We start from the raw sequence: 26,529 nt of genomic DNA, 5'->3' as shown, positions 1-26,529 counted from the left end.
TTGAACAAAGTCATTTCAAAGTTTTTATTTAGTTTATTTGCTGTATAGGATTGCTGGAAAGGCTTCTACATGTTTTCTAGAAAGTTATATCATATAAGCTGCTGAGCTTTTCGCCTCGTTCTATCAGCCGCTGGCCAACTGTATTCATCTGTGCGCTCAAATATTTCACGAAGTCGGCCCCACTCACGGAGTCCTGGAAATCGTATTTCCCCAGAGCCTTGTGCACTATCTTGTTTGTAACATTTGTCGCCTTTTCCTGAAGTTTCTTTTTAGCGACCTGAATGGCGCTGCCGGCGGCTGCTTTGCCTACGTCAACAAGAGTTTTGACAGCCGCGCCGCCAGCTTGCTTCGCAACGTTGGCCACTTGTCCTCCAACTTTCTTGATGTTTTTCCACAACTTTTTGAAAAAGTACTCGTTGATCTGAAAAATCAAACAATGAATAGTAAGCTTATATAAATGTATGTGTTTTTAAATAGCAATTTTTCTCGTAATAATATATTTTGCTGCACCAGTCAAGCTAGAATGGAAATGCATACCGCCAATCTTAACAAAACACTGCGTATCCTGTATCCAACAAAAAGATGAACACAGGCTGAAACCACATATTCTGTTTAGAGGCGGTCGCAAAATTGAGAAACGCGGAGGTCTTCAAGATAGTTATCTAGATCACAATATGAAAGATGTGCTAAATCTTACTGCGAAACACATTTCATAAATACAGATCACACAACACGTACTTCCAAGGAAATATTTGTATTAACAACATACATCGCTAGATCAAAGTTCGTTATTTCGAAAATCCGAATAATTTGCACCGGCGGCGTGGTCCTGACCTATACTCCTCCGATTCAATCGTATCGGGCGCTTGTTAACTGGATGAAGTTGGGCACACACCAGTTCATTCGAACGGGCTGCATGTGGGTGGCCGTGTAGGTGAATCATCGGTGAAGCAAATGATAGCGCAAATGGCCCGCCTTAAACATAAAGCGAAAACTCAGCGCAGATGTGACGCCCGCGCTGCGGCAAACATGGGGACATTCGACGGCCCGTCTTCCAAATTAAGTAGGGCCGCAAAGATTCTTTTCACCTTTCCGCAGCTGCGCGTCAACCCGTGGCGACGATGGCTAGTAGGTGCAAAACTGGGCAGCCACTCTAGCACAGCTGCGAGCTTTTAAGGTGACAGCCTTTAAATCATCGGCTCGCAAAGACTACCGAAATTATCCGTAATAACAATCCCTGATAGGTCGAGAGAATCGTGACCTCTTGAGCACTGCCAAATTTAGACATTTTAGAACTGTGATGTCCGATAGCCTTAAATTTGTATCATATCAAATTTTAATAACCCGACTCTCTCCCATTTTAATCCACCCACTAAACCACATAAATCACGAAGTGTTTACTATTCCACAATAACAAAGAACTAACCGCCACTAATCCAGCTTATTTCTTGCCCTAATCCTTATTAATCCACGTTATTCAATTCCTGGGGTGGGCGGACATCGAAAATCTCGGGGGTCATTTGGAATTTTTGGGGTTGGGCCAAGTTCGAAATGCCTCGGGTGAGCACACTTAGACAATTTCGGAGGTGATCTGGAATTTTGGGAGACAGACCAAGTTCTAAATGCCTGGGGTGAGCCCACTTCGAAAATATCGGAGGTAATCTGGAATTTTGGGGGACGGGCCAATTTCAAAATGCGTGGGGTGGGCCCACTTCAGAAATGTCGGGGGTAATTTGGAATTTCGGGAGATAGACCAAGTTCGATATGCTATCCTATTTTTTAAAAGTAATGTGGTTAAGAAAAATTAAAGCTTGTTCGGACGCTGACTGGCACGTCCCTGATGAAGTCCCTTTAAAAGGCAGCTCGCCGTTCGATCGCCGTTCGCTTCTGTTGTTTTCGTCCACGTTGTTCGTCCACTGCGTCTAAACAACGCGTACGTGGCGGCGCACTGGTCTCAGTCACAGCGGAGGAGCCTCCTGACATCCGACGACGCCACATAATTACAGGGTCCACTGCTACCGCGTCCCTACGTTGAGGAGGCTGTACAGGTCCTTACCATCCTGCCGACAGTGTGTTATAAGTAAATTAAGATATTGAATGGAACAGCGAAAAGCTGCCTCAACCGAGAAGTGTTCGTCGTAGAAACAAAAGATCATGGCATAGGATTTCCACAAAAACATTTTCCTCCATATAAAGTTTTTTAACGGTATTGATGACTCATGCGAAAATTCGATCAGCTTATAGATAGGACTTTCTGAATTTGCGTGGTTTTACTGCGCATTATTGTGCGTTTAAGCTACCCGTCCCAAGACCCACACGCTCCTTTTCCTCACTATATGAGTAGCTTTTGGCTAGAAATCAGCGGGAAGCTTTTTCTAGCCCCAAGCATTAACCACGCCACAAGACTGCTCTTTTCGCTTGTCTCAGCCGCTTTCATTTACGCAGAACATTTTTAACATGAAGCAAGCCCCAGAAATCTGTACAAGCGCTTGCAGTTTCTGCGGCTGCAACAGCGCGCTGCCTGTGCTGAGAACCAAAAATTGCTATAATTTTGTTATTGTATGGTAAGCCACACTGAAGTCACAAGGCCATCGAAACACTCTGCGGCAATCACAGGCAGCATTTTATAACTAAGGCGTGCAGCGAGCAGGCGAAGAAAGCCATCAGCATCAACGTCTTCGCCCAACATTCCATCGGAGACTTTAGTTTTGCTCTTAGTTACAAATCAAACAATTCCTATTTTTTTACGCGGTGCTTGCTATTCACGGCCGACAGACGGTGCCAGTGGTGATGTCCAGGTAAGCTGAGCTGAGCTGAGTTTTCAGGGAAATGTGTGTTAAAACCGCGCGCTTTTTGCGAGTAAATGCCCAGCTGCTCCCCGGGTGAGGACGGTAGAAGTCCGTTGTTTCGCCTCCGCATTCCTCACCTCACTGTCGATGGTTTCATCGTTTGCAAGTTCGCGTGCAACTTCGCACAGGATCCGGCCCACTAGAATCTCCTCTTCAGCAACCGCTTTATAGTCAGCGTCAATATCCGCTTCCACAATGGTTTCTCCAGAAGGAATCTTGTGTGCTGATGCTGTAAGTACAGGGAAAGGTGCAGGAAGTAACGAAAGAATGCTAGAACAGGCCGCATACTCGAAATTTATTGCACGTTTACAATACCCATCAGTATTTGAGCACATCTAAGTGAAGCTATAACTTTTTTCTTTATTTATTCGGTTAGTAACGCTTTTGAGGAAGCACTAACAAGTAGACAACACATTAAGCGCTGAAGAAATCTGCTCAAGCGTTTTTTTTTTCCTGTAATGAGAATTAGGGACAGCATGAGAAGGATAATCGCTAACACATGCACTCTTCAGCGAGCACTTACTAAAACTTCTTTGTGTTTTCGGCCAAAACAGAATTATTGCATACCTTTCGGCGGAGAAAATTTACCTACTCTTGCTGTTTCCTATCGTGAGCACTTATTGCTGTTTGTTGAAGTTTTCATACCACCGCAAAAGTCGTGTGAAACAAATAAACATTTGCTGAAGTCGAGCGCGAAGTTTGTGCTCACATCGTTATGGTGGTTTTTAAAATCAAGTGATATTTATTAGTTTTAAAATGCGCACTTTGATAGCATGAAATGACAGCGTATTTTCGTTCTCGCCTAGCACAAACATTTTGAAAGAAAAAAAAATAGTTTATCATGTCCTAAATTATAAACATACTACTTTTTCGACAGCGAACTGTTTATATCCGACAATGTAACTTCACAATGACAGGCCAAAACGTCTTACGATTGTCCTTAAGATGTGTAGGAAAAATAAACGATTTTTCGTATCTGGAGAAAAACGTACTGAAGCAAAATGTGCATGGCGTCGCGCGGGACAAGCAGGTGCACAATTAAATTGCAGTTTTATGGTACTATTCAGATATATTAGAGCATAGAAGTGCCGACCAGTATAGGACACGAGTACGCCGGAAGGGCTGACAGGTTGTTTGAGTTAGGTCCGCGAGGAATGTTTAAAAATAGCGTTTTGGGGTTATTGGGATTTCTAGTAGAGCTTAGCTGTGGTTGTTAATTTTCGCCCTAGAACGACCAGAATTGCGTGCCTTGCATAGCGGCTAGTTTAGTCCCGTATCGTGGCTGTGAGCCATGCCACGGCTGACAGCAGTGGAGTGCTAGAAGTGTACTTTTAAAGACCGACACATAACTACCATACTTGATCAGGAGTGCAAACTGCTGGGCTAGTTGGTTCATATTGCATAGAAAAGGAACCAGCGAAAATAGACGCAAGACAAGAACAAAGGAGGCACACACCACAACGCTGGTGGTGTGTTGTGGTGTGTGCCTCCTTTGTTCTTGTCTTGCGTCTATTTTCGCTGGTTCCTTTTCTCTGCTACCATACTTGATAATTTATTTCGCCAGTTGTCTCTTCCCGAACACCATCACTATTAACTCGCAGCCAAATTCATCTATACTCAAAACTCTATTTTTCGATTATTGATGTGTTTTGCCGAAAAAATTATATATGATGCATTAAAACTTTCATCACAATGGAGGCTTCATGTTCAAAACTTCTTTGCCAGGACGAAGGAGAACTACATTTTAGTGCATAATGAGAGCAAGCAGTAGCCCAAGGTATATAATATTCAGAGCAAAAATGTATTTAAAATTCATTTGCCAATCCAAAGCCAGTTTGGTTCGTTGGTACCCGTAAGTTTGTTTGAATTATTTTGTTCCATGATTTTGTCCCTTTCCCAGCTATTTACCAGTGGTACCTCCGCAACATGCAACTTTTCACGAACTCTTCAGCGCCTGGTCTCGCCTCTCTTCTCTAATCTAAAGCGCACACGCGCAGACAACTTCTACACAAACGTTCATTACGAGATTATACTACGGATGCACCCATATAGAAGCAAAACTTCTCAGCTCAAGAGGAGTTGGGAGAAAGTGCTAAGATGACAAATCTATAGTCGCACTGGAGCCACATGTATTAGTTGCTACCTGTTTCTTTTTTTCTTTTCTTGGCATCATCGTGAGGGACGTCTTTCACATTCAGGTGGTCGCAACACGATGAGACGTGAAGTTGGAAAAAACCAACACTATTTTTACACTAGGATTCTTCTAACAAAAAAGCAATGTAGAAAGATTTAATAAAGAATACCTCCGTAGTCGACGATTCGTTTGTGACAATGAATTGTTAAGTCGCTCACACAATGAACAGCAAAGTGTGTTCAATGTCTTAGGCAGAGCAGAACAGAGAGTCTAAGAATAATATGCAGGAAATCAAAGCAATGTTGAACAATCTCGGAAGAGAACAGAAGTTTACAACAGGCAGCGAATGTTTACTTATGCCAAGTAGTGACCGCAGATCCCGTCAATGAGCGAGAAATAACTGGAACAGTGAGAATGGAGCGCAGCGCAATTGGCAGGTTCTTTCAGATCATGATTGGCAGTTTACGAAAGTCCTCGAAGAGAAAAATATGCATACAACAGCTGTATTTCACTGCTACTCACTTACGAGCAGAAACGTGCAGGCTAACAAAAAGGGTCAAACTGAAATATAGGAGAACGCAGCGAGCTAAAGAAAGGAAAATGATAGGTTTAACATTAGAAGACAGGAAAAGGGCAGAGTTGGTCATTCAAAAAATGAGAGTTAACGACGTTCTAGTCGAAATGAAGAGGGAGAAATGAGCTCGGGCACGGTACGTAATTCGAAGGCAATGTAACCGATGGTCGTTAATGGTAATCGACTGGACACTTATAGAAGGCAAGCGTATGGCAGCAGAAAGTTAGATGGGCAGATGACATTAAGAAGCTTGGGGGGTAAGATGGTGGCAGGTGACACAAGACAGCGTAAACTGAAGAGATATAAAAGATGTTGTTGCCATGCAGTGGGCTCAGTCGTGCCGAAGTGATAATGATGTTTTTGTTCGCCAGATACACAGAACAATAAATGCACTACGTAATGTCAACAAGCACAGTATAATAAGCAGCTTTGGTACTCACTTGAGATGAAGCAGATTACGCAAAGAGCAATCAATGTTTTCTTCATCATGGCTTCGGCAATGAGGCGCGCCCTTAAGAATGCAAACAAATTGCCTAAATTATTGATAAAGTCACTTTTTTTCTGTGGGAAAAACGAAGCATCAACTAAATTTTTTAAATATATTTTCTTTGTAGGTCAATTTACATGGTGGTCCTAGGAACCTCATGAAAAGAATCTCTGACCCTCCAAATTTCTGCGGTACATAGAGAACTCGCAGAAGGTTCTCAAAGTTTCGTGCGGCTGGCAGCGATTTCTTTGCATCACGTAAGTTTAATACTAAATACTTATTGCAACCGCGTTTGATTTGTTACTTAGCGAATTCATGAAATAGGTTTTTGTTTAAAAAAATTGAAGCGTGCCGAACTTGCTGGGAGCTTGTGATACAGAATGTTTTTGTCACGTCATTTTACATCCAATTTTCTGCGTTTTCCACCAAAGCGTAAAGCTTAAGTGAATCTTGGAACCTCTGGTGGACATTTCTTTCATTAATGACAAGTATAGAGAATTTTTAAACCATTCAGACTATTTTCAACTTATGTATTTAAGTCTCAAAATTAGCACAGCCGGAAAACAATAATACAACCATTAGGGCTTTGGTTGATTCCTGCATCGAATACTTCGGTGAAAAAATTAAGTTGAAACAAAGAACGTCAATTTCCCCTGGCGCACAGTCATTATTTCATGAACTGTTCCCGCTGCCCACCTGTATTCATGCGAGCCAGAAGGTGCCACATTTGTCTCTACAAATTAGTGTTTTCCAACAAGGCCCTACCACTAGCTACGGCGTGTAATTTTATTCGCACTCTGAAGTCTAGTTAAGAGCGAACATCTGTGCAGCTAAGCCAAGCGTAAGGATGATATACTCACCAGAACAACTTTCAGTGTAACACGGCTCCTTCCTATTTAAGGTGCATCACTGTCAATGTGCTCTCTTTTTATACCCTACTTGGCCGAGAGGTTTTAATTTTTTTCAGCCCAGCGATGATAACGATATTGCGCACTGGTCTTCTCATTGCGCTCATTCTCGCCACGTGACCGAAGAAAAAGGAAGTTCAGCCTGCAGCTGAAACAAAGGTTAAAACGAAAAGCATTTACGCTTTCTAATCTACAAGGAAGTAATTACAATGCTCTTCTCTTGCGTGTTAAGTCCAGAGATTACGGCATGAACTCGTGGCGCCATAAAGGTAGGTACATACGCGTCAGGTGCCTTGTCCTATTTCGGCCCTATCATTGCACTGCAGTCTGCTCGTTTATCTGGGCTCGCTCCTGAACGCCACGTATCGACAGTGAATGCTGCTGTGAAAGGATATTGAATCCGTTGCAACATTGACAGCAATGAATGCCGTTGCAGTGCAACCAAGTGCACTGCGATAGCATTTCAAGGAAACTATCGACCACGTGGGGACACTTTCTTTTTTTGAGCCCTGCACAAGTTCTTGCGACATGGTGGAAGGGCTACTACAAAGTTTCTGAGGAAGGCAGTGTTCAGCGTCTAGTATTCACGTGAAAATCCTCGCATTGTATCAGCTCCTTCTCCATGGTTTCTACTTTCCACACTTACTGGAAGTCGTGGAAAGAGTGCGTTTGTGGCCGTAAGGTTGTCTACGGAGATGAAATGGTTGAGCCAGCCTGAGAATATCCAACACTTGGAGTAGAATTTCACTACTTGGCACTCCCCCACAGCATCATTGTAAGATAATTTTAAGAATAAAGGTAAGTAGTAACTGCGCCCAAAGACTAGAAATAGAGCACAGGTGTGTTGGCAGCACTGATTCTAGAATAGATTGTCGCTGTGTGAAAACTTGTGCCGAAAGAAATCAATTGGCGTGTAATGGTACGCGTTCGCCACTGCATACGCTGTCCCCTCGAGTGTCGAAGAGCTGCAACAAGCATCTTGAAGATGGAAAGGCTTTCACTTGCTCTCAGAAATCAGCAAACATGTATTCGTGCTAAATTATGCGTCACGGTTGACGGTGACGACAAAACTTTTTATGGTTGGATATAGCTGTTTTCGATCTAGAATATTCATAAGTAAGCACTACCCGTTTTGAGCGATTACCACCCGTCTCAAAAGTAGGGTTGTCTAAAGGGATCTTTGCTAGAAGCTTGTCATATAAGTCCGCCTGGCTTCAGTGCACCTCGACATTGGTGTTGCAATTCATGCCTTTGGGCCAGAAGTAGATAAACATATTCAGCCCCGCGTAGCCCACGAGTGCCGAACAACAGCATGTATGGTAGCGTGGAGATGTTTTGGAGCAAATTTTCAGCACTGAAATGATTTCTGAAGGCCTGTATTTTAAAACACTGAAAGGTTCACACAAGCATATTGGACATGGCACATTTGGTAAGCTGCAGCGTATATTTGTTGTAACGTTTGTCTCATCGTTTCCAATTGCACCCGCTCAAAGTACCGGTCTCATGTTCTTCGAACACAATTTCTTCCTTGGCTTATTCCTGAGACGCAATATGAAGCCAGCTCTTTAGCCGATGCGTTCTGCCCCTAGTCAAGCTGTATCCCAAATGCGTGCTTATGCCAAGCTCGAGTAAACATTCAGATGTTTTCAAGTTAGACTATGAAGCAGCGGAATGATGCCCGGTGCCGAGCTTCATAATCCTAGTGGCCGCTGTTTCGCGGACAGATGTAGCTTTATGTGCATCGAAATGAAATATTTTAACTCCCAGCACTTTATGAATGTGCGCTTAACTGAAAGTGTCCGAGCGCTTCAAGTTATTCCTATCAAGCATATCTTCATCAACACTTTTATGAGAAATCCCAAAATTGGGGTTTATTTCAATTCGGAGTAAATACGTGTGAGAGTCCACATGAGGAACTGCTTCATAACTGGAAGACGTACGAACACATTAAACCGAGGCTTCGCTGAGTGAACAAGCAAATGTGTTTACCTGAGAAAGTTGTGCAAATGCCACTTTTCATCTGGCATTACTCTGTAGTCTTTACTTCCTCAACACATCGAACATGAGGACTATTAACATTACACACGGGGTCTGTCTTTAAAGTACGGAGTTTGAACTTAGAAAACGCTCTTTATTTCACAGTATTTATATACCCCAAGTGGTCTTCAAATTAAAGACAATGGGCCTTACACACCGAGCCTAGCGAGTTTCCCGCTTGTTGCAGGTGTCACGGAAATCCTTTTCTTGGAATCTCGCTGAGCACATTCGCCATGAACTCCTACACGCCTTTCACCTTCGCGTCGTATGGGTGGCCCTTCTACGCGAATTTCATCCTAAGAAACAGGAAGAAGTCCCAGGGAGAGAGGCCGGGGATGCATGGCGGTTGGGTAAGCATCACATGTCTTGTCCGTTTCAAAATGCATGAGAGTGAGCGAGGTTTGCGACGGAGTGTTGTCGCGGTGCCGCCGCATGATCTAGTTATCTCTCGACATATGCGCAGTAGTCGTTTCTCTGTCTCTGGAGGGCTTCCAACAAAAAAAGATGATTTAGTGCAATCAAGGAGGAAAAATTTCTAATGTCGATTACGATACTACGTAAACCGCAAGTTTAGCCCAGCTTTGTAGATGTTTTCTTTTTGCGATATATTCAGATTAATAATTTGAGAGATATATGTACGTACATACAGCTACAAAGTGCTTTTTTATTTTCCACGGGCAGTCTTCAAGTAACGCTCATTTCCCAGTTTTTGAAAGTCATGACGGTGGCTTTGTGGTCAGAATGATGGATGGAGATGTGTTGAAGCTGCTGCACCAACGCCTGATTCACAAGCAGGTGGTTTATCTTTAGGACAACGTTGCGACTACCGTGGCCGACGCGAACAGTCTGTCACAAGGAGCGCATTTCATAGCGCCACCCGTCAAAGAAGCGGAGCGTGCTGTGACTGCGAGGGTGCGCGTGCCACCGCTCAGAAGATGGCCCTCCCCTAGCCACTCTACCTCCGAACATACAGTGGTCATGGACGACAACGCACACAGCGCGGACCATTCTGGCGCCATCTTTGAGCCAGCGCTGGCACTTTCGTTCGCTAAGCGCAACCGGTCTCGAGGGGTCGCTCTCGCTCTCCTCCTCTCCTCTTGCTCACCTCGGGCTGGACTGCACCAATGGCGACGCAGCTCAACCCACGAACGGGTGCATTAGAGCTGCGCTCAAAAAATATCCCTATGAACGATTCGCTTACGGTCATGCAAAATAATAAATATAGATTGTATTTTGCAAAATTTTTAGAACGAGTTTTGCGCATACTTTACTCCAGTGGTCTCAAACGCGCTACCATCCATGTTTCATCTTATGTTCCAAAAGATACTGGCAGCCTCACAATCAGTTTCACCGCCGGACATTTTTTTCAACTGAAATCGGCGAAAATGCTACGTCCGCAGACGACACTCAAGCTTTGCGGAAATGAAAAGAGGCAGGAGCTCCTTAATCTACGTTACTTTCAAACGAACGTATTCCGTCCGTAAAACTTTCTGCCTCTCTTTCGACCCCTGTGTAACCCTAAACCGAACAACGAACTCACTGCGCACATCACGGCAACAAAGGTATGCCTTCTTTCATTAACTGTGTTGCCTTCACTGCACAGCTACTGAAAGATTTCCGGGCATGGACAATTTCCACACTACAGAGGAAATGTCTCTCGTTGAAACCGAAAGGTAGTAACTTCTACCTTTGCTTTTTTTCCTGATTGTGAGTCACTAACATTGGTCTCGTACAAGGCAGAAGTATTGAGGTTGTAGTAAAATGCACGTACGATGCTCTTCATAGTAGCACGTACGATGCTCTTCATAGTAGCCAAAATAAACCATTACACTTATTACAGGGCGCTTCAGCAATAACAGGCGTTCGTTTATTCTGTGAAACTGCATTTTGAAGAGGAGGCGGTCACCTACCGGCAACAAACGAATGATGAGAAGACGGTGAAGGCACAGCTCGGATTGCACACAAAGCACGTCTTTGTGAGTAGGCTGGAAGAGCTGCCTGGTTTCTTTTTTTTCCTTGGGCCGCCGTGTTGCCTCAGTGGCTATGGCACTCGGCTGCTGGCTCGAGAGACTCGGGTTCGACCCCTGCTGAGGCGGTCGAATTTCGTTGCAGGCGAAATTCTTCAGGTGTGTGTACTGTGTGATGGCAGTGCACGTTAAAGAAACCCAGGTGGCCGATATTTTCGGACCCCTTCACTACGGCGTCCCTCTTAGCGTGAGTCGCTTCTGGACGTTAAACTTCGATAAAGAAAGTGTCACGGATCTCTCCGGAGAACACTCAGACCGAAAGAATGGGCTAGGCGACAGGTGTACCCACACAAACGCACATTTAATACACCCTACGTGACACACACACTATAACACAAAACTAACACAACAAACAAAGGCTAAAAATACACACGACCCGGGCACACTGCTACAGCGTCTACTACTAGCGTTCTCCTATTCGTGGTCGTGCTCACGCTTGGTTCGATGCGGCTGCGGCGTTGTATGGATCCAGTATCCGGGGTCGAGGCGGCGTTCGAGGTGCTTGGGCTGGCGTCGCTGGCGGCGTCGCTGGCTGCGTCGTATAAGCTCCCGGTCCAAGCACCCGTGGAGGTGTTGCCGGTGTCAGCGTTGGGAGCACCACCCGGATGGGTGGCAACAGCGCTGGAGACACCCCTGGCGGTAGCAGGTGGTCGCGGCCTCCGTTGACTCCCCGGAACGGGCTCAGGCACGGCTGGAGGTACACGATGCGTTGCCGCAGAACGCGAGCTCACCGGAGCAGTAGCCGGCACCGTTCTCTTCCAGCCGATGCGTCCTTGGCCTGCCGGAGCCTCCGCTTCTCTGCTGTTCCCCCCTGTGCCTCGCTCTCGCTCGCCCTTTTATAGCCTCGGTGTTAGTCCACGTAACCCTTGTCGTCGTCTTCTCTTCTCCACCTCAACGAATGCTTCTTCTTCCTCTTCTTTATTCGTCGATTAATTCGCGTCGTCTTCTACACACCTTCTTGCTTTCAAATTTAATTTAGGCTCCTTAATATACGTGACAAGGACCACCCCTCTCAAGAGTTTTTCCATGAACAACTGCTCACGTCATACTCCTCTTCAAGCCATCCAGCCAACCGACTATCTTCTGCGGCGATTCTGGACCCAGCACACACCACACCGCAGAGGTCCATCACACACCAAAAGCACACCACTAACATAGCACACCAAACGGCGTTTTCAGAACACTAACACACCACTGCCGTTGTCCGTACAGAGTCCTTAATAAACATGTTCGTCTCCACAACACGCTCCCTTGTATGATCACATAACACCAACAACAGCAACAACAAGATAAATTCCAGGGATACATTAACACAGCACCAGCAACAATAACAACAAGATAAATCCCAGATATACATTAACACAGCAACAACAACAAGATACATCCCCGAGGAACCTAGAGCTGCTCAGTTGGTTCTATCTGTACAGAGCTCTAATTTGTAACATATGACCTCCGGACTGTCTGGTCCATCCAAAAACATCTCCCTCCTGATTTGTAGTAGAGCTGTGATCGTCTGTCTTCATTCAAATTGGTCTTCTCCAGTACCTCATCCCCTCCTGTTTTTTCCTTCCCACTGAACGTGGGCACCTCGGCAGCGTCACCTGTCTCCTCGGCCAGTACCGAACACGCTGCTCTGGGGGCGTACCGCCGTACGGGACCTCTTTCTTCATATTTCTTCAACATATTTACATGGAAAACCCTCTTAGTGCCATCTATCAATACCTCATAATCTATGTCCTTTTTCTTCGCGGCACAAGGTACGGGCCCTTCCAATGCATCAGTAACTTATTATGATCCGTGGGTAGGAGGACGAGAACCCTGTCGTCCGGATCCAGGTTCCTGTGAATGGCTTTCTTTTCATAATATCCCTTAAGGCGTTCACGCGCCTTTTCCAGGCCTTGATGTGCAAGCCTGCATGTTTCCTTCAACCTGTCCCGCATCTCAAGAACATACGTATATGTTGTCTTGAAATCTGATGCAATCTCTTTATTAGTCCACAGCTCCTTGAGTATTGCAAGTGGACTTCTAACGGTTCTCCCATATAGCATCTCGAAAGGCGAGAAACCAAGACTCGTTTGTGGTACTTCGCGGTAAGAGAACAAAAGAGCTGGGAGATATGTATCCCAAACAGTAGGTCTCTCCGGGCACAATTTTTGATCATGTTTGTGAGGGTGCCGTTGAACCGCTCTACAAGCCCATTACATATGGGATGGTAAGGCGTCGTCAGTAACTGCCTTAATGACAAAAGGTGGTTAACCTCCTTCATTAGTTCTGATGTGAAGTTCGAGCCCCGGTCAAAAAAAATTTCCCTCTGGAACCCATAACGCGAAAACATTTCCACAAGACCCCCCGCCACTTAGATATTGTCAAAAGTTCTCAGTGGAATAGCGTCAGGATAACGAGTGGCCACGTCAACTAGAGTAAGCACATATCGATTGCCTTTGGCGGATACTGGAGAGATTGGCACCACAATGTCAATCGCCACTCGCTGACATGAGCGAACAAAGCGCTTAATTAACGTCACTCTGAGCACCTGGCCAAAAGAACTCCTAGGTGATCCTAGACATCGTTTTTTGAACACCCTGGTGTCCGGCCATAATGGCATCATGTCCTAAGCACAGCACGGTCTCTCGCATATCTCTTGGTAACACCAGCTGTTGGACCCGCCTTTCTGAACTAAATATGCATTCCCTGCGCAAAAAACCATTTACCAATTAATACTCTAATGACGTCCGAGTCTTCTTTCTTTTCAGACTCTTTCGAAGCAGGTCTTCATGCTCGGGTCTTCTTTTTGCCTAATTGCAATTTCGCCCGGTGTTACGCTCAGGCACATCGCAACAGGAGTAGAGAGCGGACGCTGTGTTGCTCGGGCTGTCGCCTGAGCTCTTGTCTCAACTGCCGACGAGAAACTGACTGCACCCGTCTGAGCTGTCGCGGGCGTTTCCTCCTTTGGATGTTCTTCAACGTCGAGAATCCTCCACTCGGGATCGGGGTCTTCGACACTTCTTGCACCCGTAATGTTTCCCAAGATGAGATCGTAGATGGGTTGGTCTACGCATATTGCCACTACCTGCCCAGTATAATATGGCGTGGACACTAGAATCCTAGATCCAGGAAGGTACCTTACTGTGCTGTCTACCAGAGTGACGGCCGACGCTTCCCCTGTAAGATCCTCGTCCTTGCCAGGCTTCGACGAACCAAGACTGTGTTAGCTCCGCTGTCTCTAAGCACCAATATAGGACGGTCCCCTATTTGCCCAACCACGACTGGCATTGCTGCTTTAGACTTGGGTGTTCCATTCACTGCCTCATTTTCCAGCGGCGTTTGCTCTCCTTTCAGCTGTGGAACTTCGGGTGGCGTGACAAGTTCTACCCTAGAGTCGACAACGCATGCAGCTCGGTCCTGCGTTCTGTATCGGCACTCATCCAGAGTATGACCTCTCCTCTTACAACCTTGACACACAACCTGTGTTTTTGGGCAGCACTACTAGTCCGAGAGTAAGTTGCACAACGTCCCACCTTGCCGCAGAGAAAACACCTTACTGGCGCCTTAGATGCACCGCCATATGCTCTTGGTTTCGCCGCATCTGTCTCCAGGGTCTTTTGGGTTTCCTCCTTTGCCTTACTCAAATTCCTTAACCCTTGAGCCTCGAGGAATTGGTCTGCAGTGTCGGCGAACTCTTCCAACGAACACAACTTTCTTTCAGGAATAGCGCCAGCTTTGAGCTGAAACACGCTAAAATTGCTCTTTGATCATCTTGTCAAGCAGACTTTCAAAACTCTTTTCTGTGTTTGACATATCCAGCCACGTATCAAAATAGTTGGATAGCTTGCAGGAAAACTGCTTAGCGGTTTCTGAATCCTCAGGTTTCGCGGTGCGAAATCTCACGAAAACTCTCTGCCTTAAGCCTGAATCTTCGCGAGCGCCTTTTTGACTTTCTCGTAGTCCATGAAATCAGCAGCAGGCATCCTTCCAAACACATTCAGTGCCTCTCCGACTAAACACATGCTCAATGCCGTGGCCCATTCACTGCGCTCCCAGCATTGCCCCAAAGCTATCCGCTCGAATCGTTGCAGATATGCATCCAAATCATCTCTCTTGTCATCGAAAGGAGCCATCAGCTTTCTTGGGCAAACTCTGGCCGGTATGGGAGATTCTCTACCCGCTAAGGAACGCTGATCATTGTCCGTGATATCGTCATAACCTCCCGCGATATGTGCCTGTTTCCACAAAATAAACTCCTTTTCCCGTTCTATCCTTTTTTTCTCCTGTTCTTCTGCCTCGCGGGCACTTCTAGCTTCTCGCTCTTCTGCCTCGCGAGCTCGTTTCGCCTCGCGCTCTTCTGCTTCGCGAAAGTCAGCGCGTGCTTGTGCCCTTTCCTCTCTCTGCCTCTTTCCTTCCTCCTCATAGAGATGCGTCGCCTCTTCCTTGCTTAACCCTAGCTTGAGCGCCAGTTCTAACGTTCTTGCCAAATCCATCCTTTATGCCGTCGAGAGATCGGAAAGATCCGAGACAAAGCAAAAAGAATAAAAAGGAAATGAATCCCGGCACAGGCTCGCCACTTTGTCACAGATCTCTCCGGAGAACACTCAGACCGAAAGAATAGACTAGGCGACGAGTGTACCCGCACAAACGCGCATTTAATACACCCTACGTGACACACACTAGAACACAAAACTAACGAAACTAACACAAGCAAAGGCTAAAAATAAACATGACCCGGGCACATTGCTACCAGCGTCTACTACTAGCGTTTTACTATTCGTGGTCGTGCTCACGGTTGGTTCGATGCGGCTGCGGCGTTGTATGGATCCCGTGAACGGCGTCGAGGCGACGTTCGGCGTGCTTGGGCTGGCGTTGCAGGCGGCGTCGCTGGCTGCATCGTACAAGCTCCCGGTCTAAGCGCCCGTGGAGGTGATGCCGGTGTTGTTGGCGTTGGGGGCACCACCCGGATGGGTGGCAACAGCGCTGGAGACACCCTTGGCTCTAGCAGGTGGTCGCGTCCTCCGTTGACTCCCCGGAACAGGCTCAGGCACGGCAGGAAGTCCACGATGCGTTGCCGCAGAACGCGAGCTCACCGGAGCAGTAGCCGGCGTCGCTCTCTTCCAGCCAAAGTGTCCCTGACCCGCCGGAGCCTCCGCTTCTCTGCTGTTCCTCCCTGTGCCTCGCTCTCACTCGCCCTTTTATAGCCTCGGTGTTAGTTGTTGTTGTTGTTAGGCTATCAAAAGATGGCACATACCCACACTGAGTCCATGTAAGCCTTGTCGTCGTCTTCTTCTCTTCTCCACCAATCATCTCTCTCCACCTCAACGAATGCTTCTTCCTTTTCTTTATTCTTTGGTTGATTCGCGTCGTCTTCTCCACACCTTCTTCCTTTCAAATTTAATTTAGACTCCTTAATATATGTGACAGAAAGAAACCTCCTTAATGAATAGATGCCGGAACTTCATAACGTTTTCTCTAGTTATTGACGAATGCGCTTATATTAAATTGAGACTGAGGTTGTTTTCACATCTGCTAACCTACTAGGCTTTTTAACCATACCCATTGTTGACCATATTTGTGCAGTTATTTTTTTTTATTGTTTCAGAAGCACCGGTGCAATCACAGATAGAACGTGCGCCGTTCAAATTTCCCGCGTCCCGAAAAAGTGCAGTAGAGGAGAACAGCGGAGAGGAAAATTTCGTCCAGGTCGGCCCGTGTGACGTCATTATGACTAGCCGGAGACTCTCCCAGTCACCCGAGAGTGCTTTGAGAGCGCGTTGTTCCTCGTGTTGCCTGCCTTGTGGACGTACGCACGAAGTGTGTAAGCCAAGTTTTAAGCGTCCGATTACGTGCAGCAGCTCCAACATGAGGTACTGCTGTGCGTTCATTTGTAAGGGCACCTACAGCCGCGGTGATGCCATCTTTCACACTTTCCCGAAATATCAAAAGCTCGCAGCGCAGTGGATAGTTGCTCTGAAGAAGGAGAATTTCAAGGCAACTAAAACAAGCGTACTCTGCTCGAAGCACTTTCGTGACAGCGACTACGTGCAGAGCTTGTCCCTAATGCGATCACTAGGGGTTTCTGTCAAAGGCGCACAGCGGAACCATGACGCAGTACCTTCGATATTTTTGCACAAAAGAAGCACATCACCAAGAAGCGCATTTTCTAAAAGAAAAAAAAAACATGAGGTGACTCCTTCTTCCTGTTTTAAATTCATTACTTTGTGGCAATTCAGGTCTCATTTGTGGGTGGAGTTTGGATGAAGCGTTGACCGTGATTAGCCTACACCGAAGGCGTTCCCGCGATGGGATGGGCAGTGCTGCTCCTCACGGCGGTATTAGCGGGTTTCTTCTTTTCGAGAAAAGAGATTATGCTATAGAGACACATGTGCTAAACATCACGTAACTCATCAACGAAACCCTGCTAATAACTCTTCCCGTGCGGACGGGACGGACATTTGAAAAAAGTCCACTGCTGTGCCTGACATGCTCGCGGAGCCCCCGCGGAGCAGTGCGCGGCCAGGTTGGCCAGGTGTTGGGGCGCGCTGAGCGAAGTTCGGTTCGACGCGGCGAAGCAAAAAAATGTCGAAGTTGTTTATATGCGGCGTCGTGATTTCCCACCCGTTTCTGATTCGCCGTGAATCATTAGCTACGCGATCTGAAACAAAATACTCGACCGAACCTAGGCGAGCTGCAGCTTGGCTTTGAAACATAGGTGCGCGGCGTCGGAATGTTATTCTGGCAGCGGCGGGACACAAAACGGACTGGAGCTATTAGAGACATTTAGAATAGGGTGAAGCTGGTTAGGTTCACAGGGAAACAGCGTGGAGCCACAGCGCAGGCGCAGGACAATAACGCCCCTCCGGTGATGGTCCTGTGCATGCATGACAAAATGTATACATCAGCTGCTGCTTTATTTTTGTAAAAATAGTTACAGCTTGGAAGGAGAGACCTCAATACTTGTAGTTTTTTTTAATTGGTAGACATGCAGCGCATCAAGCTCGACATCCTTTGTCATTATCATTCCTAAGTCCAATGATGCTAGTGGCAGCTGTCGCATGCAGTTAGAGGGCCTGAAGTAAGCCCTTGCTTTACTGAAGAGTGAGAACATCAAGATAGCAGTGCTCGTGACCGACCGTCATACACACATCAAGTGCTTTCTCCGTAACAAGAAAGCTGCAATCACCCACGAGCTCGACCTGTGGCACATGACAAAATGTATCCATCAGCTGCTGCTTTACGGTGGCTGATAAAATGTTATATTCAGCCTATTTATTGAATATATTACAGCTGTTCTATTTATTTCTATAATGTATTTGAGGTATCAGCAAGAAGATGCACACAGCTGCAAAACAAATTAACTGCAAGGAACTTGCACCTTGGACAAAGGCTGAGTGCAACCATTTTTTTTTAATTCGAGAAGTGTGCCATGAGGCATAAGTTGAAAAGGAAAGGGGGGAAGGAATGCACGGGATTGAAAGTTAAAGAAGGAGTGAAGAACCGTTGCGCTGAGGTAGTCGCAGAGGTTGTTAATTAAACGGTTGTCCATTGTCCACTTCACGAAGTCAATTTCGCGGTTCCACCGCGGGCCCACCTCCCTGAGGAGCCATTTTCTGATAGCAGCCGTCGCTGGGCACGTCCACAACAAGTGCCGCACATCACATATGTCCGGTGCAGCGCCACAGTGAGGGCACCTGTCAGGTAGTGGCAGATCTTTGGCACGCCACCGATGACGGACAGATGGTGTCAGAGCCGCCCCTGCCCGAATCCGGCGCACGGATACCTCCTCCTGCCGAGTAAGACTACGGGGGAGAGGGTGCGAACACGGAGGAATTAGAGCGCGTGTTCGCTGGCGCAGAACTTCGGAATCGGAAACGTGGGACAGGAACGGATCTGGGGGAAGAGGGGAAGGTGGCGGATCGTATCATGAATGAAGATGAGTCATAGCATCCGCTTGAATGTTATGTGGATCCTGGGCATGGCCGCGAATTCAGTGTATGCGCACAGGACATGGATACTTTGCGCAAAGCACATGAATAGATTGTGAAATCTGGAACGTTCGTCGAACAGCCTTCAGCTGTTTAAGGGCGGCGCGGGAGTCGGTGTAAATGTGAACTGTATTGAATGTTGGAACGAGCGGAAGGGAAGCAATGTCATTGTAAATGGCTTGAAGTTCCAATGCCAGGGGAGTGCACGTATCATATACGTTGCGCGAGAGTTGAGATGCGGATGAGATGGACTATACACAGCAGTAACTCCCCTCTCTGCAGAATGAGATGCATCAGTGTATAATATGCACCCTTCAGGCAGATACGCTGCTGATACCGACGGGGAAACAGTGGGGCGATTGTCAGTGAGCTGGCAATAGGACCACGGTGGAAGTGTCTTTAAACGATGAAGTTTGAGAGACTGTTTTCGAGCTCTATTTGCCACCTGTTGGTCGATGATTTCACTGAGTGTATTAAGTTGGGCGAACTCCTGTAGCACAGGTATGGGTGTTAAACGAGGCAGATATGTTATGACGCGCATAGCCTCACGATTGATAGCTTCAAGGGAGTCCCACTATCTGCGGGTGAGACGTTTAAATAGAGCCTGATATACTATCCGTGGCTGAAGGATAGAGCGCACAAGCTGGCGGGCCGTATGAGCACGTGCGCCACCAGAGCGCATAGCTATGCGACGAATCAGACCTAGAGTAGCGTGAGCTGATTTACGGGTGGCTGTCAGCCACGGGGTGCCAGTCCCAGATGTATGGAGGAGAAGACCAAGAATACGAACAGTTTCTACCTGAGGAATCAGAGAATTATGTACCGTAAAATTTAAAGGGGGAGCTTTCCGTAAGGCGGCTTTATTTCCAATTCGAATGAAACATGATTTAGTAGGAGAGAGTGTTAGACCCAAAGGTGGGAGGCGAGATGTCAATACATCCAGCGCGTGTTGAAGGACCGACTGATGAATAGACGCATCTGGATGACAGCCCCACAAGGTGATATCATCGGCATATGCAAGCACGCGGATAGAAGGGATGGTCTCTAGGGCTCGAACAAGAGGAATTAAAGCCACATTAAATAATGTGGGGGCGAGAACGGAGCCCTGCGGCACTCCTCTATTGGAAGTGAAATTACCAATGGGCTTTCCGTGGACACGCACGCTGCAGGTTCGATTTGCTAAAAAGGCGTGAATGGAGAGGAGGAACCGGTGAGGGAGACCAAGAGTTTGAAGGGAGGCAAGAATGGCAGAGTGAAGGATGTTATCATATGCCTTTGTTATGTCTGTAGCGATTACGGTTCGTACAAGGTGACTCTGTGGAGAGTGGTCAAGCACGTCAGCAGCCAAAGTAGCAAGGCCGTCCTCCGTTCCAATTTGTGGGCGGAAACCAATTTGGGAATCTGGGTAACAATCATGGGATTCCAGCCACCATGATAAGCGTGCGGCTAGAATGTTTTCATAAAGCTTGCAGATGGTAGGGGTAAGAGAAATTGGACGAAGGGCCGAGAGAGATACTGGAGGCTGACCTGACTTGGGGATTGGAACCAGAATAGAATGCTTCCAGTCTCCCGGCATGACGCCAGAAAGCCACACTTCGTTAAAAGTATCAAGTAGGGTTTCCAAAGCCCTCCCTTCCAAGTTACGGAATAAGGAGTTAGGTATGCCGTAGTGCCCGGGAGTAGTAGTAGTTTTTAAACGATCAATGGAGGCCAGCAGCTCTGCCATGGTGAGGTCAGAAGTAATCCCATCGGGGGGCTCTGTTACCGATAAGTCAGGTGGAGACGTAGCGGTGCAGTCAAGGTTTGGAAAAAATTGACGGGCCGCTTGTTGTGAAAATGTGTCCTCATCCACATTTAGCGCGAGGCGAATGCTCTCTGTGTAATCTGCAACCTGAGAAGGGCGCTCCATGGCGTGAAACACTCTCCAATGATGTCGATTGCCCTGCGTAGAGGACAGGCGGGCACACCATGCAGCCCAGCGTTGCCTGCCTAGCCGCTTTGCATAGCGCCGCGCCCGTGCGGTAGCGCGGTGAAGAGTAGGAAGAGCCGAAGGGTCATCGGGGTGACGAGTAGCGTAAAGATCCGCCTGGCGACGAAGAGCCCACAGATTCAAGAGATGTATGTCCGGGTTTGGGTCGTCTTCATTTACAGTAGTGGTAATAGTGTGAGTAGCGAGAACAGCAGATAGAGTAGACAATGCTAAAGAGGGGTTGAATGTAGATAAATGATTGTCTGCGCGTACAGAATCCTATGATGTTATTCGTACAGTGCGGCGTATTTTCCGTAGACGCGTAGGCGTGAGGGAGATAAAAATAGGGCTGTGATCGCTACCCCAAGTATCAGAATCAACAGCCCAACGAGGGTTACCGGGGCCTAACCACCAAGTCAAATCAGGTGAATACGGGCCACCTTGTGGGCGGGTAGAAGTATTCGGGTGGTTCAAAAGTTGAAAGGAATGATCTGAAAAGCTCCCATTTGTACTGGGCGGCAGCATCCAGCGAAGGCAAAGCACAACTCATTGTGCCGAAATGGTTGTCATTTCTTAATTACAAAAGGGACATCCACATAATGACCATGCATCGTTCCCCACGTGCTTGCACGGTGACATCAAACCCAAGCAGTGGCTCAGAGAAGGTATATTACATCCCGTAATGCAAATACGTGAAAGGCCCTACCGAAGAATAATTAGGCCATCTAACTACGGTATATAAAGTAATAAAACTTCAATAAGAGAGGGTGTTCGGTTGGGAGACACAATCTCTAGAGTACTATTCATTTCGTGTTTACAGAATGAATTCACGAACCTCAAATGAGAACTGGTGATAAGAGTTAATGCAGTTTGGTGATGACGTTGCCTTGCTAAAGATTTCGGAACTGGAGAAGAGTGGCGGCTTGGGTTGTTGGTGCACGTTTGTCATTTTTCGAAAGCGCTAAAACAACACGGATAAAGAAGGAACAGACATCGACTAGTGCTTGTCCATGTCTGTTCCTTCTTTGTTCGTGTTGTTTTAGCACTTTCAAATACTGAAGAACTCTGAACAAACTGCAAAGCATGACCGATGGCCTCGACAGGCAAAGCAGAACAGTGGGTCTAAAAACTTTATGCACGGAACTAAAACAACGTTCAACAGTCTCTGAAGCGAGCAGTGGTTTAATATAGACAGCGAAGCATTAAAAGTGGGAAGGGAAGAGATCTAATTAGTGTAAAAAATGACAGATCCAGATCACAAGCGTGAATAAATTAGGAGAAAAAGAATAAAGAGAATTGAATTTTTCAGGTATGCTCAAATCATGAATGTAATTTACCTGTATTCCTCAAGAGAAAATTGCACAACAGCTGTATATTAGCAGTACTCATTTATGGTGCAGAAAGAAAATTAACAATAAGGTAGAACTTAGATAGAGCACAATGCTGCAAGCTGTCTAAAGTAGAAAGTGTAACATTATGAATGAAGAGAGCAGAGTAGACCGGTGAAAAAAGAAGTTAATGACATCCTAGCAGAAATCAAGAAGAAATGGCAGGCCATAAAAAGGAGATGCTGGACAACGTATGGTTGTTGAGGGCAATAGACTGGATTAAAAAGTTTCAGCAACCTTTGCAGTGCAGCAGAATGTACAGGAAAAGCTTCATGGCCTAAGTAAATAACAGCTATTAAATCTTCTATACCATTTATTACAGTGCACCCCAAATGCCAATGTTTATTAAAACTATCAAAACTTATAGCATGCTCATTACTGAATACAAGTTTATTTGGAGGTGCATTGAAATGCTTTTTTAACAAGTTGATGCAGGAGCATACATAAAGCCGCACGATTAGAGTTTTTTAAAGAGCTGATAATGACCGCTTCCTATTAGAATCAAAGATTTCCAGAAGCTTCAAGATATTGCAAAGTTTAAGGCCATTCTGCAAGGCATGCCATGGCTACCTAACAGACACCAAACCTATGAATCAGAGGTTTTTCGTAGCCTTCTAATGCATTTTGCAGAGAATACGTAATATTATTCATAGTCAGGAATGAGGGCCAGGTAAGCTGTTGTCTTCTATTATCTACTTTTACAGTGAGAAGCGACCGATATCACAAAACAATTACGTTTAACAAAACGAATGTTAAACATGCATCTGCAGAAAACTGAAAGGCATGTAGGCACCTGCCAAAACTACGTGAAAAGATGCGCATCTTAAGTTACACTTACTGAAATTTTCAATAGATGCATCATTTCTCACGTCTTCTCAACAGAAGTTAAAAGCACAATCGACTGAATCCGAAGGGTTTTTTACACGGCGACACTTTGTGAGCATTTAGATTTTCTGCTGTGTTCACCATGCAAGCATTTCATTTTCATTGTCAATCCGCCTGGCAACTGCCTCAATGCTTTGTTCTCATAGATCTTCAAAAGTAGTACTTTTCTTTTTCAGTGTTTTCATCACGCGTGCTTATGGTACTTTCAAGCACTAATTGCTAATATGGCGTTGTGCTTAACGTTCATCTGTGATTTTTGTCGCATGATCATTACAGTTGGACTGTTTACATATGTTACATGTCCTGGGGGCGAACGTTTGCACATATTCACACGGTTCTGTGCAACGTTTTCAGGACCCAACTCGCTGTACTTCACTACAACTAGAACAGTTGACGTGGTCAGGCACGCACAACGGATGGCACACTTCGATGGTGTGTGCGTTACCCAAAGGCAGCAGATGGTGAAGAAAGCTTGTCCAGTAAAGGAACCACCCATTTATGGTAAGCTTGCATCACCTAGTTTATTTCATCACAAAGAAAGGGAATATTGCACAAGCTATAAGATAAAATGCTCACACAGGCTACGTCAAACGGCTCCTCGACAAAGTTGTGGCCGTGGTTGAGAGCATGCAGCCTCAGGAGAGGAAAACAGCTCCAGAATCTTGTCCACCACTCAGCAGCAGTTTTTCAAAGGTCCTATAGGAGAAGCTGGCCGAGAAAAGAAAGTAAAGGTTCAATAGAAAATGATTAGTTTCACACGAACTACAGAGAAACTACTGGCAAGATGTTTTGGGGTTTACCGCATGTCCCAAATTTGAATGTGGGTTGAGCAGCCAAAGCCGTTGATAGCCGTTGTGACAGGTAAAAATTACAGCAATGGATGTGATGACATGCACCGTATATTTTAATTAGGGAGACCTAGTTACTAAAATGTCTGGTTCAGTAAAATATGAAAAACAGATATCACTAAACATAAGAAGGCAGAATTGTCAAAATAATGCAACCACTAGAAGGAATGTGGACCACTGTACACTATATGCTGTGGGTTTCGTAGATTATAAGGTTAAAGAATGCAAGCTTGATAACCACTTTAACGCCTGCATTCTTTTCTGCATGTCATTTTTTGTTTCTTTACCTTTTTTCCGCTTTACTGTTTTTGTCATTGTTCATATTGATTCTGTTGATTTTTTTTTTAAAAAGGGGGGTCTGTTTTTGCATTCTTTTCATGTCAGTGTGGCTATTAACCTGCTTCTCTCCTACCTGTAGGTGACAGCCTCCATGGCCAGACAGGAGTCATTTGAAGACCAAGCGCGCCATCTTCCCACCCTCCTCACTCCGCACCCCACCATAACCCCAATCCATCCACCTTAGAGTGAAGGGCCTATAAACCCCTGCCTATGATGACTGCACTTGTCCTGACAAAGACAAGTCCTGTTGTTGGAACGTTGATCGCTGGACTGAAGCTCTCCCTTGATTTTATTTTTTGAAGGTTTGCATCTGCTGTACTTCTAACCTGCCATTACGAAAGAAGAACCAATGCATTACCGCCACATATTTAGCAGCCATTACTGTCTTCCAGAAAATATTACCAGCGACGAACTGTGGTGAACGCACCATGAACTATACGAGAATACCTGCATTATCTTAAAAGTTTTATGCTTCTGCATTTCTTGACAGTTTGCAGGTTAGCACAAAAGCAGACTTCAATCACTTTGCCTAGTGTGCTTCATGGAATAGTTTTTTGGTAAGCACAAAAAATTTCTTGCCACCTCACTGCTCTGCATTTCTGCGGTAAATACGTAGTTTCAATTTTTGGGACTTATTTATTGGAAGGGCAATGATGGTGAAGAAAGTGACACTGGCACATTCATAGCATGAAGTTCAGTGTATTTATCTTCGACTACGCCACTTTCCAGCAGACTGTGAACGTAGCTCAATTTCTTACAAAATTTACTTGAACAATACTGTATCCATCATTGTATCCAGTGTTGGATGTCTATCTTCAAACATTTAACCACCCATGAACTGCGAACAGGTCATCTACCTCAATCCAAGGCCATACTAGGCAGGCAGCTAGATGCCATGGTAGACTACAACGGAAAGTTTCACCCTAATTACAAATCTTAATAATAATAATAATAATAATATTAATAATAATAATTGGTTTTTTGGGAAATGAAATGGCGCAGTATCTGTCTCATATATCGTTGGACACCTGAACCGCGCCGTAAGGGAAAAGATAAAGGAGGGAGTGAAAGAAGAAAGGAAGAAGAGGTGCCGTAGTGGAGGGCTCCGGAATAATTTCGACCACCTGGGGGTCTTTAACGTGCACTGACATCGCACAGCACACGGGCGCCTTAGCGTTTTTCCTCCATAAAAACGCAGCCGTCGCGGTCGGGTTCGAAATTACAAATCTTCAGAAGGTGTTTTTGTCCTTGAGACAAGTAGGTTTTACATAGCCAACAGACTTCCAGCATGCTTTTTATTTTTTTCTGTGCCAGTGTATAATTTATTGTATAATTCTCAGGAGCAATTCAGACAAGATTAGAGTTTTGTTGCTTTAGCTTGCCTTTCTAAGCGTTCGATAAGCCAAACAGGTGTTCTCTCTTATTTCAGTCCCCTGAACAAGTGTCTACTGTGCATGGACTCATATGCTGCTAGTGTATAATTATTGCATGAAGCCTTCATGTTTATATTTATCCGCAAGATTTTAAAAAAATTAAACTGATATCAAATCTAATTTGAAGTGAATTTGCGAACTCACTCAGCTGTAGAAGCTGCGACTTGTTTAGTCCCTGCAGCTGCAACTCTCAAATTCTGTTAGTTCAGCCTAACTGCCTTATTTGTTATGTCATACTAGAGAGCCTCGTGTGATCCAGGATTTTAGGGTGGCGTCACCAACTCCCTGTAAAGGGATGATGTTTTCCTAACTCGGACACACTTTCCTGGCACCGGCGACAATAAATGCTACAATATAGCTATTCAGTGTAGTAAATGCAACTTGATATTAGTTCATATGTGCCTACTTGTTTTGTTGCTGCTGGCATAGTGGATCATTACAAGCAGTCACTGAAATGCTGAATGCCAGGAGGCTGTCACCGACTGCCTATAGTAGAGCAAACCTCGGCCAGCTTGGACATGACTGCTCATTGGCAATGGTCATTGACGGAAGTTACAACCCGTGTAATCCCTGCTGTCATATCTTGCAGGTTGGTTAAGGACACAATTAACTTGTTTGACCTCACTAAATTGTAAGAGATGTTATGCTATTCTTCACAAATTAATGCATCTAGTTAAC

General features: G+C 45.7%; 1 protein-coding gene and 1 long non-coding RNA gene across 3 annotated transcripts; one reads left to right on the top strand and one right to left on the bottom strand.

The window, feature by feature from the left end:
• LOC144124755 (uncharacterized) lies at positions 1–6,990 on the bottom strand. Its single transcript, XM_077657619.1, has 4 exons — positions 6,905–6,990; positions 5,998–6,068; positions 2,927–3,078; positions 1–421 (listed from the first exon to the last, which is right to left on the bottom strand). The coding sequence occupies exons 2-4, from the start codon at positions 6,044–6,046 to the stop codon at positions 77–79; spliced, it is 546 nt and encodes a 181-aa protein (XP_077513745.1). The 5' UTR covers positions 6,047–6,068; positions 6,905–6,990; the 3' UTR covers positions 1–76.
• LOC144124756 (uncharacterized) lies at positions 6,078–26,529 on the top strand. 2 transcript variants are annotated; one of them, XR_013313275.1, is made up of 4 exons: positions 6,078–6,301; positions 9,177–9,339; positions 23,586–23,732; positions 24,498–26,529. It is a non-coding gene; the product is annotated as an uncharacterized LOC144124756 (long non-coding RNA). The 2 variants fall into 2 exon arrangements; XR_013313276.1 differs by lacking the exon at positions 6,078–6,301 and adding an exon at positions 7,482–7,750.

The sequence above is a fragment of the Amblyomma americanum genome, chromosome 3 (assembly GCF_052857255.1).
Source record: "Amblyomma americanum isolate KBUSLIRL-KWMA chromosome 3, ASM5285725v1, whole genome shotgun sequence".
Classification (NCBI taxonomy): Eukaryota; Metazoa; Arthropoda; class Arachnida; order Ixodida; family Ixodidae; genus Amblyomma; species Amblyomma americanum.
This window is presented reverse-complemented; position numbering and strand designations above follow the sequence as displayed.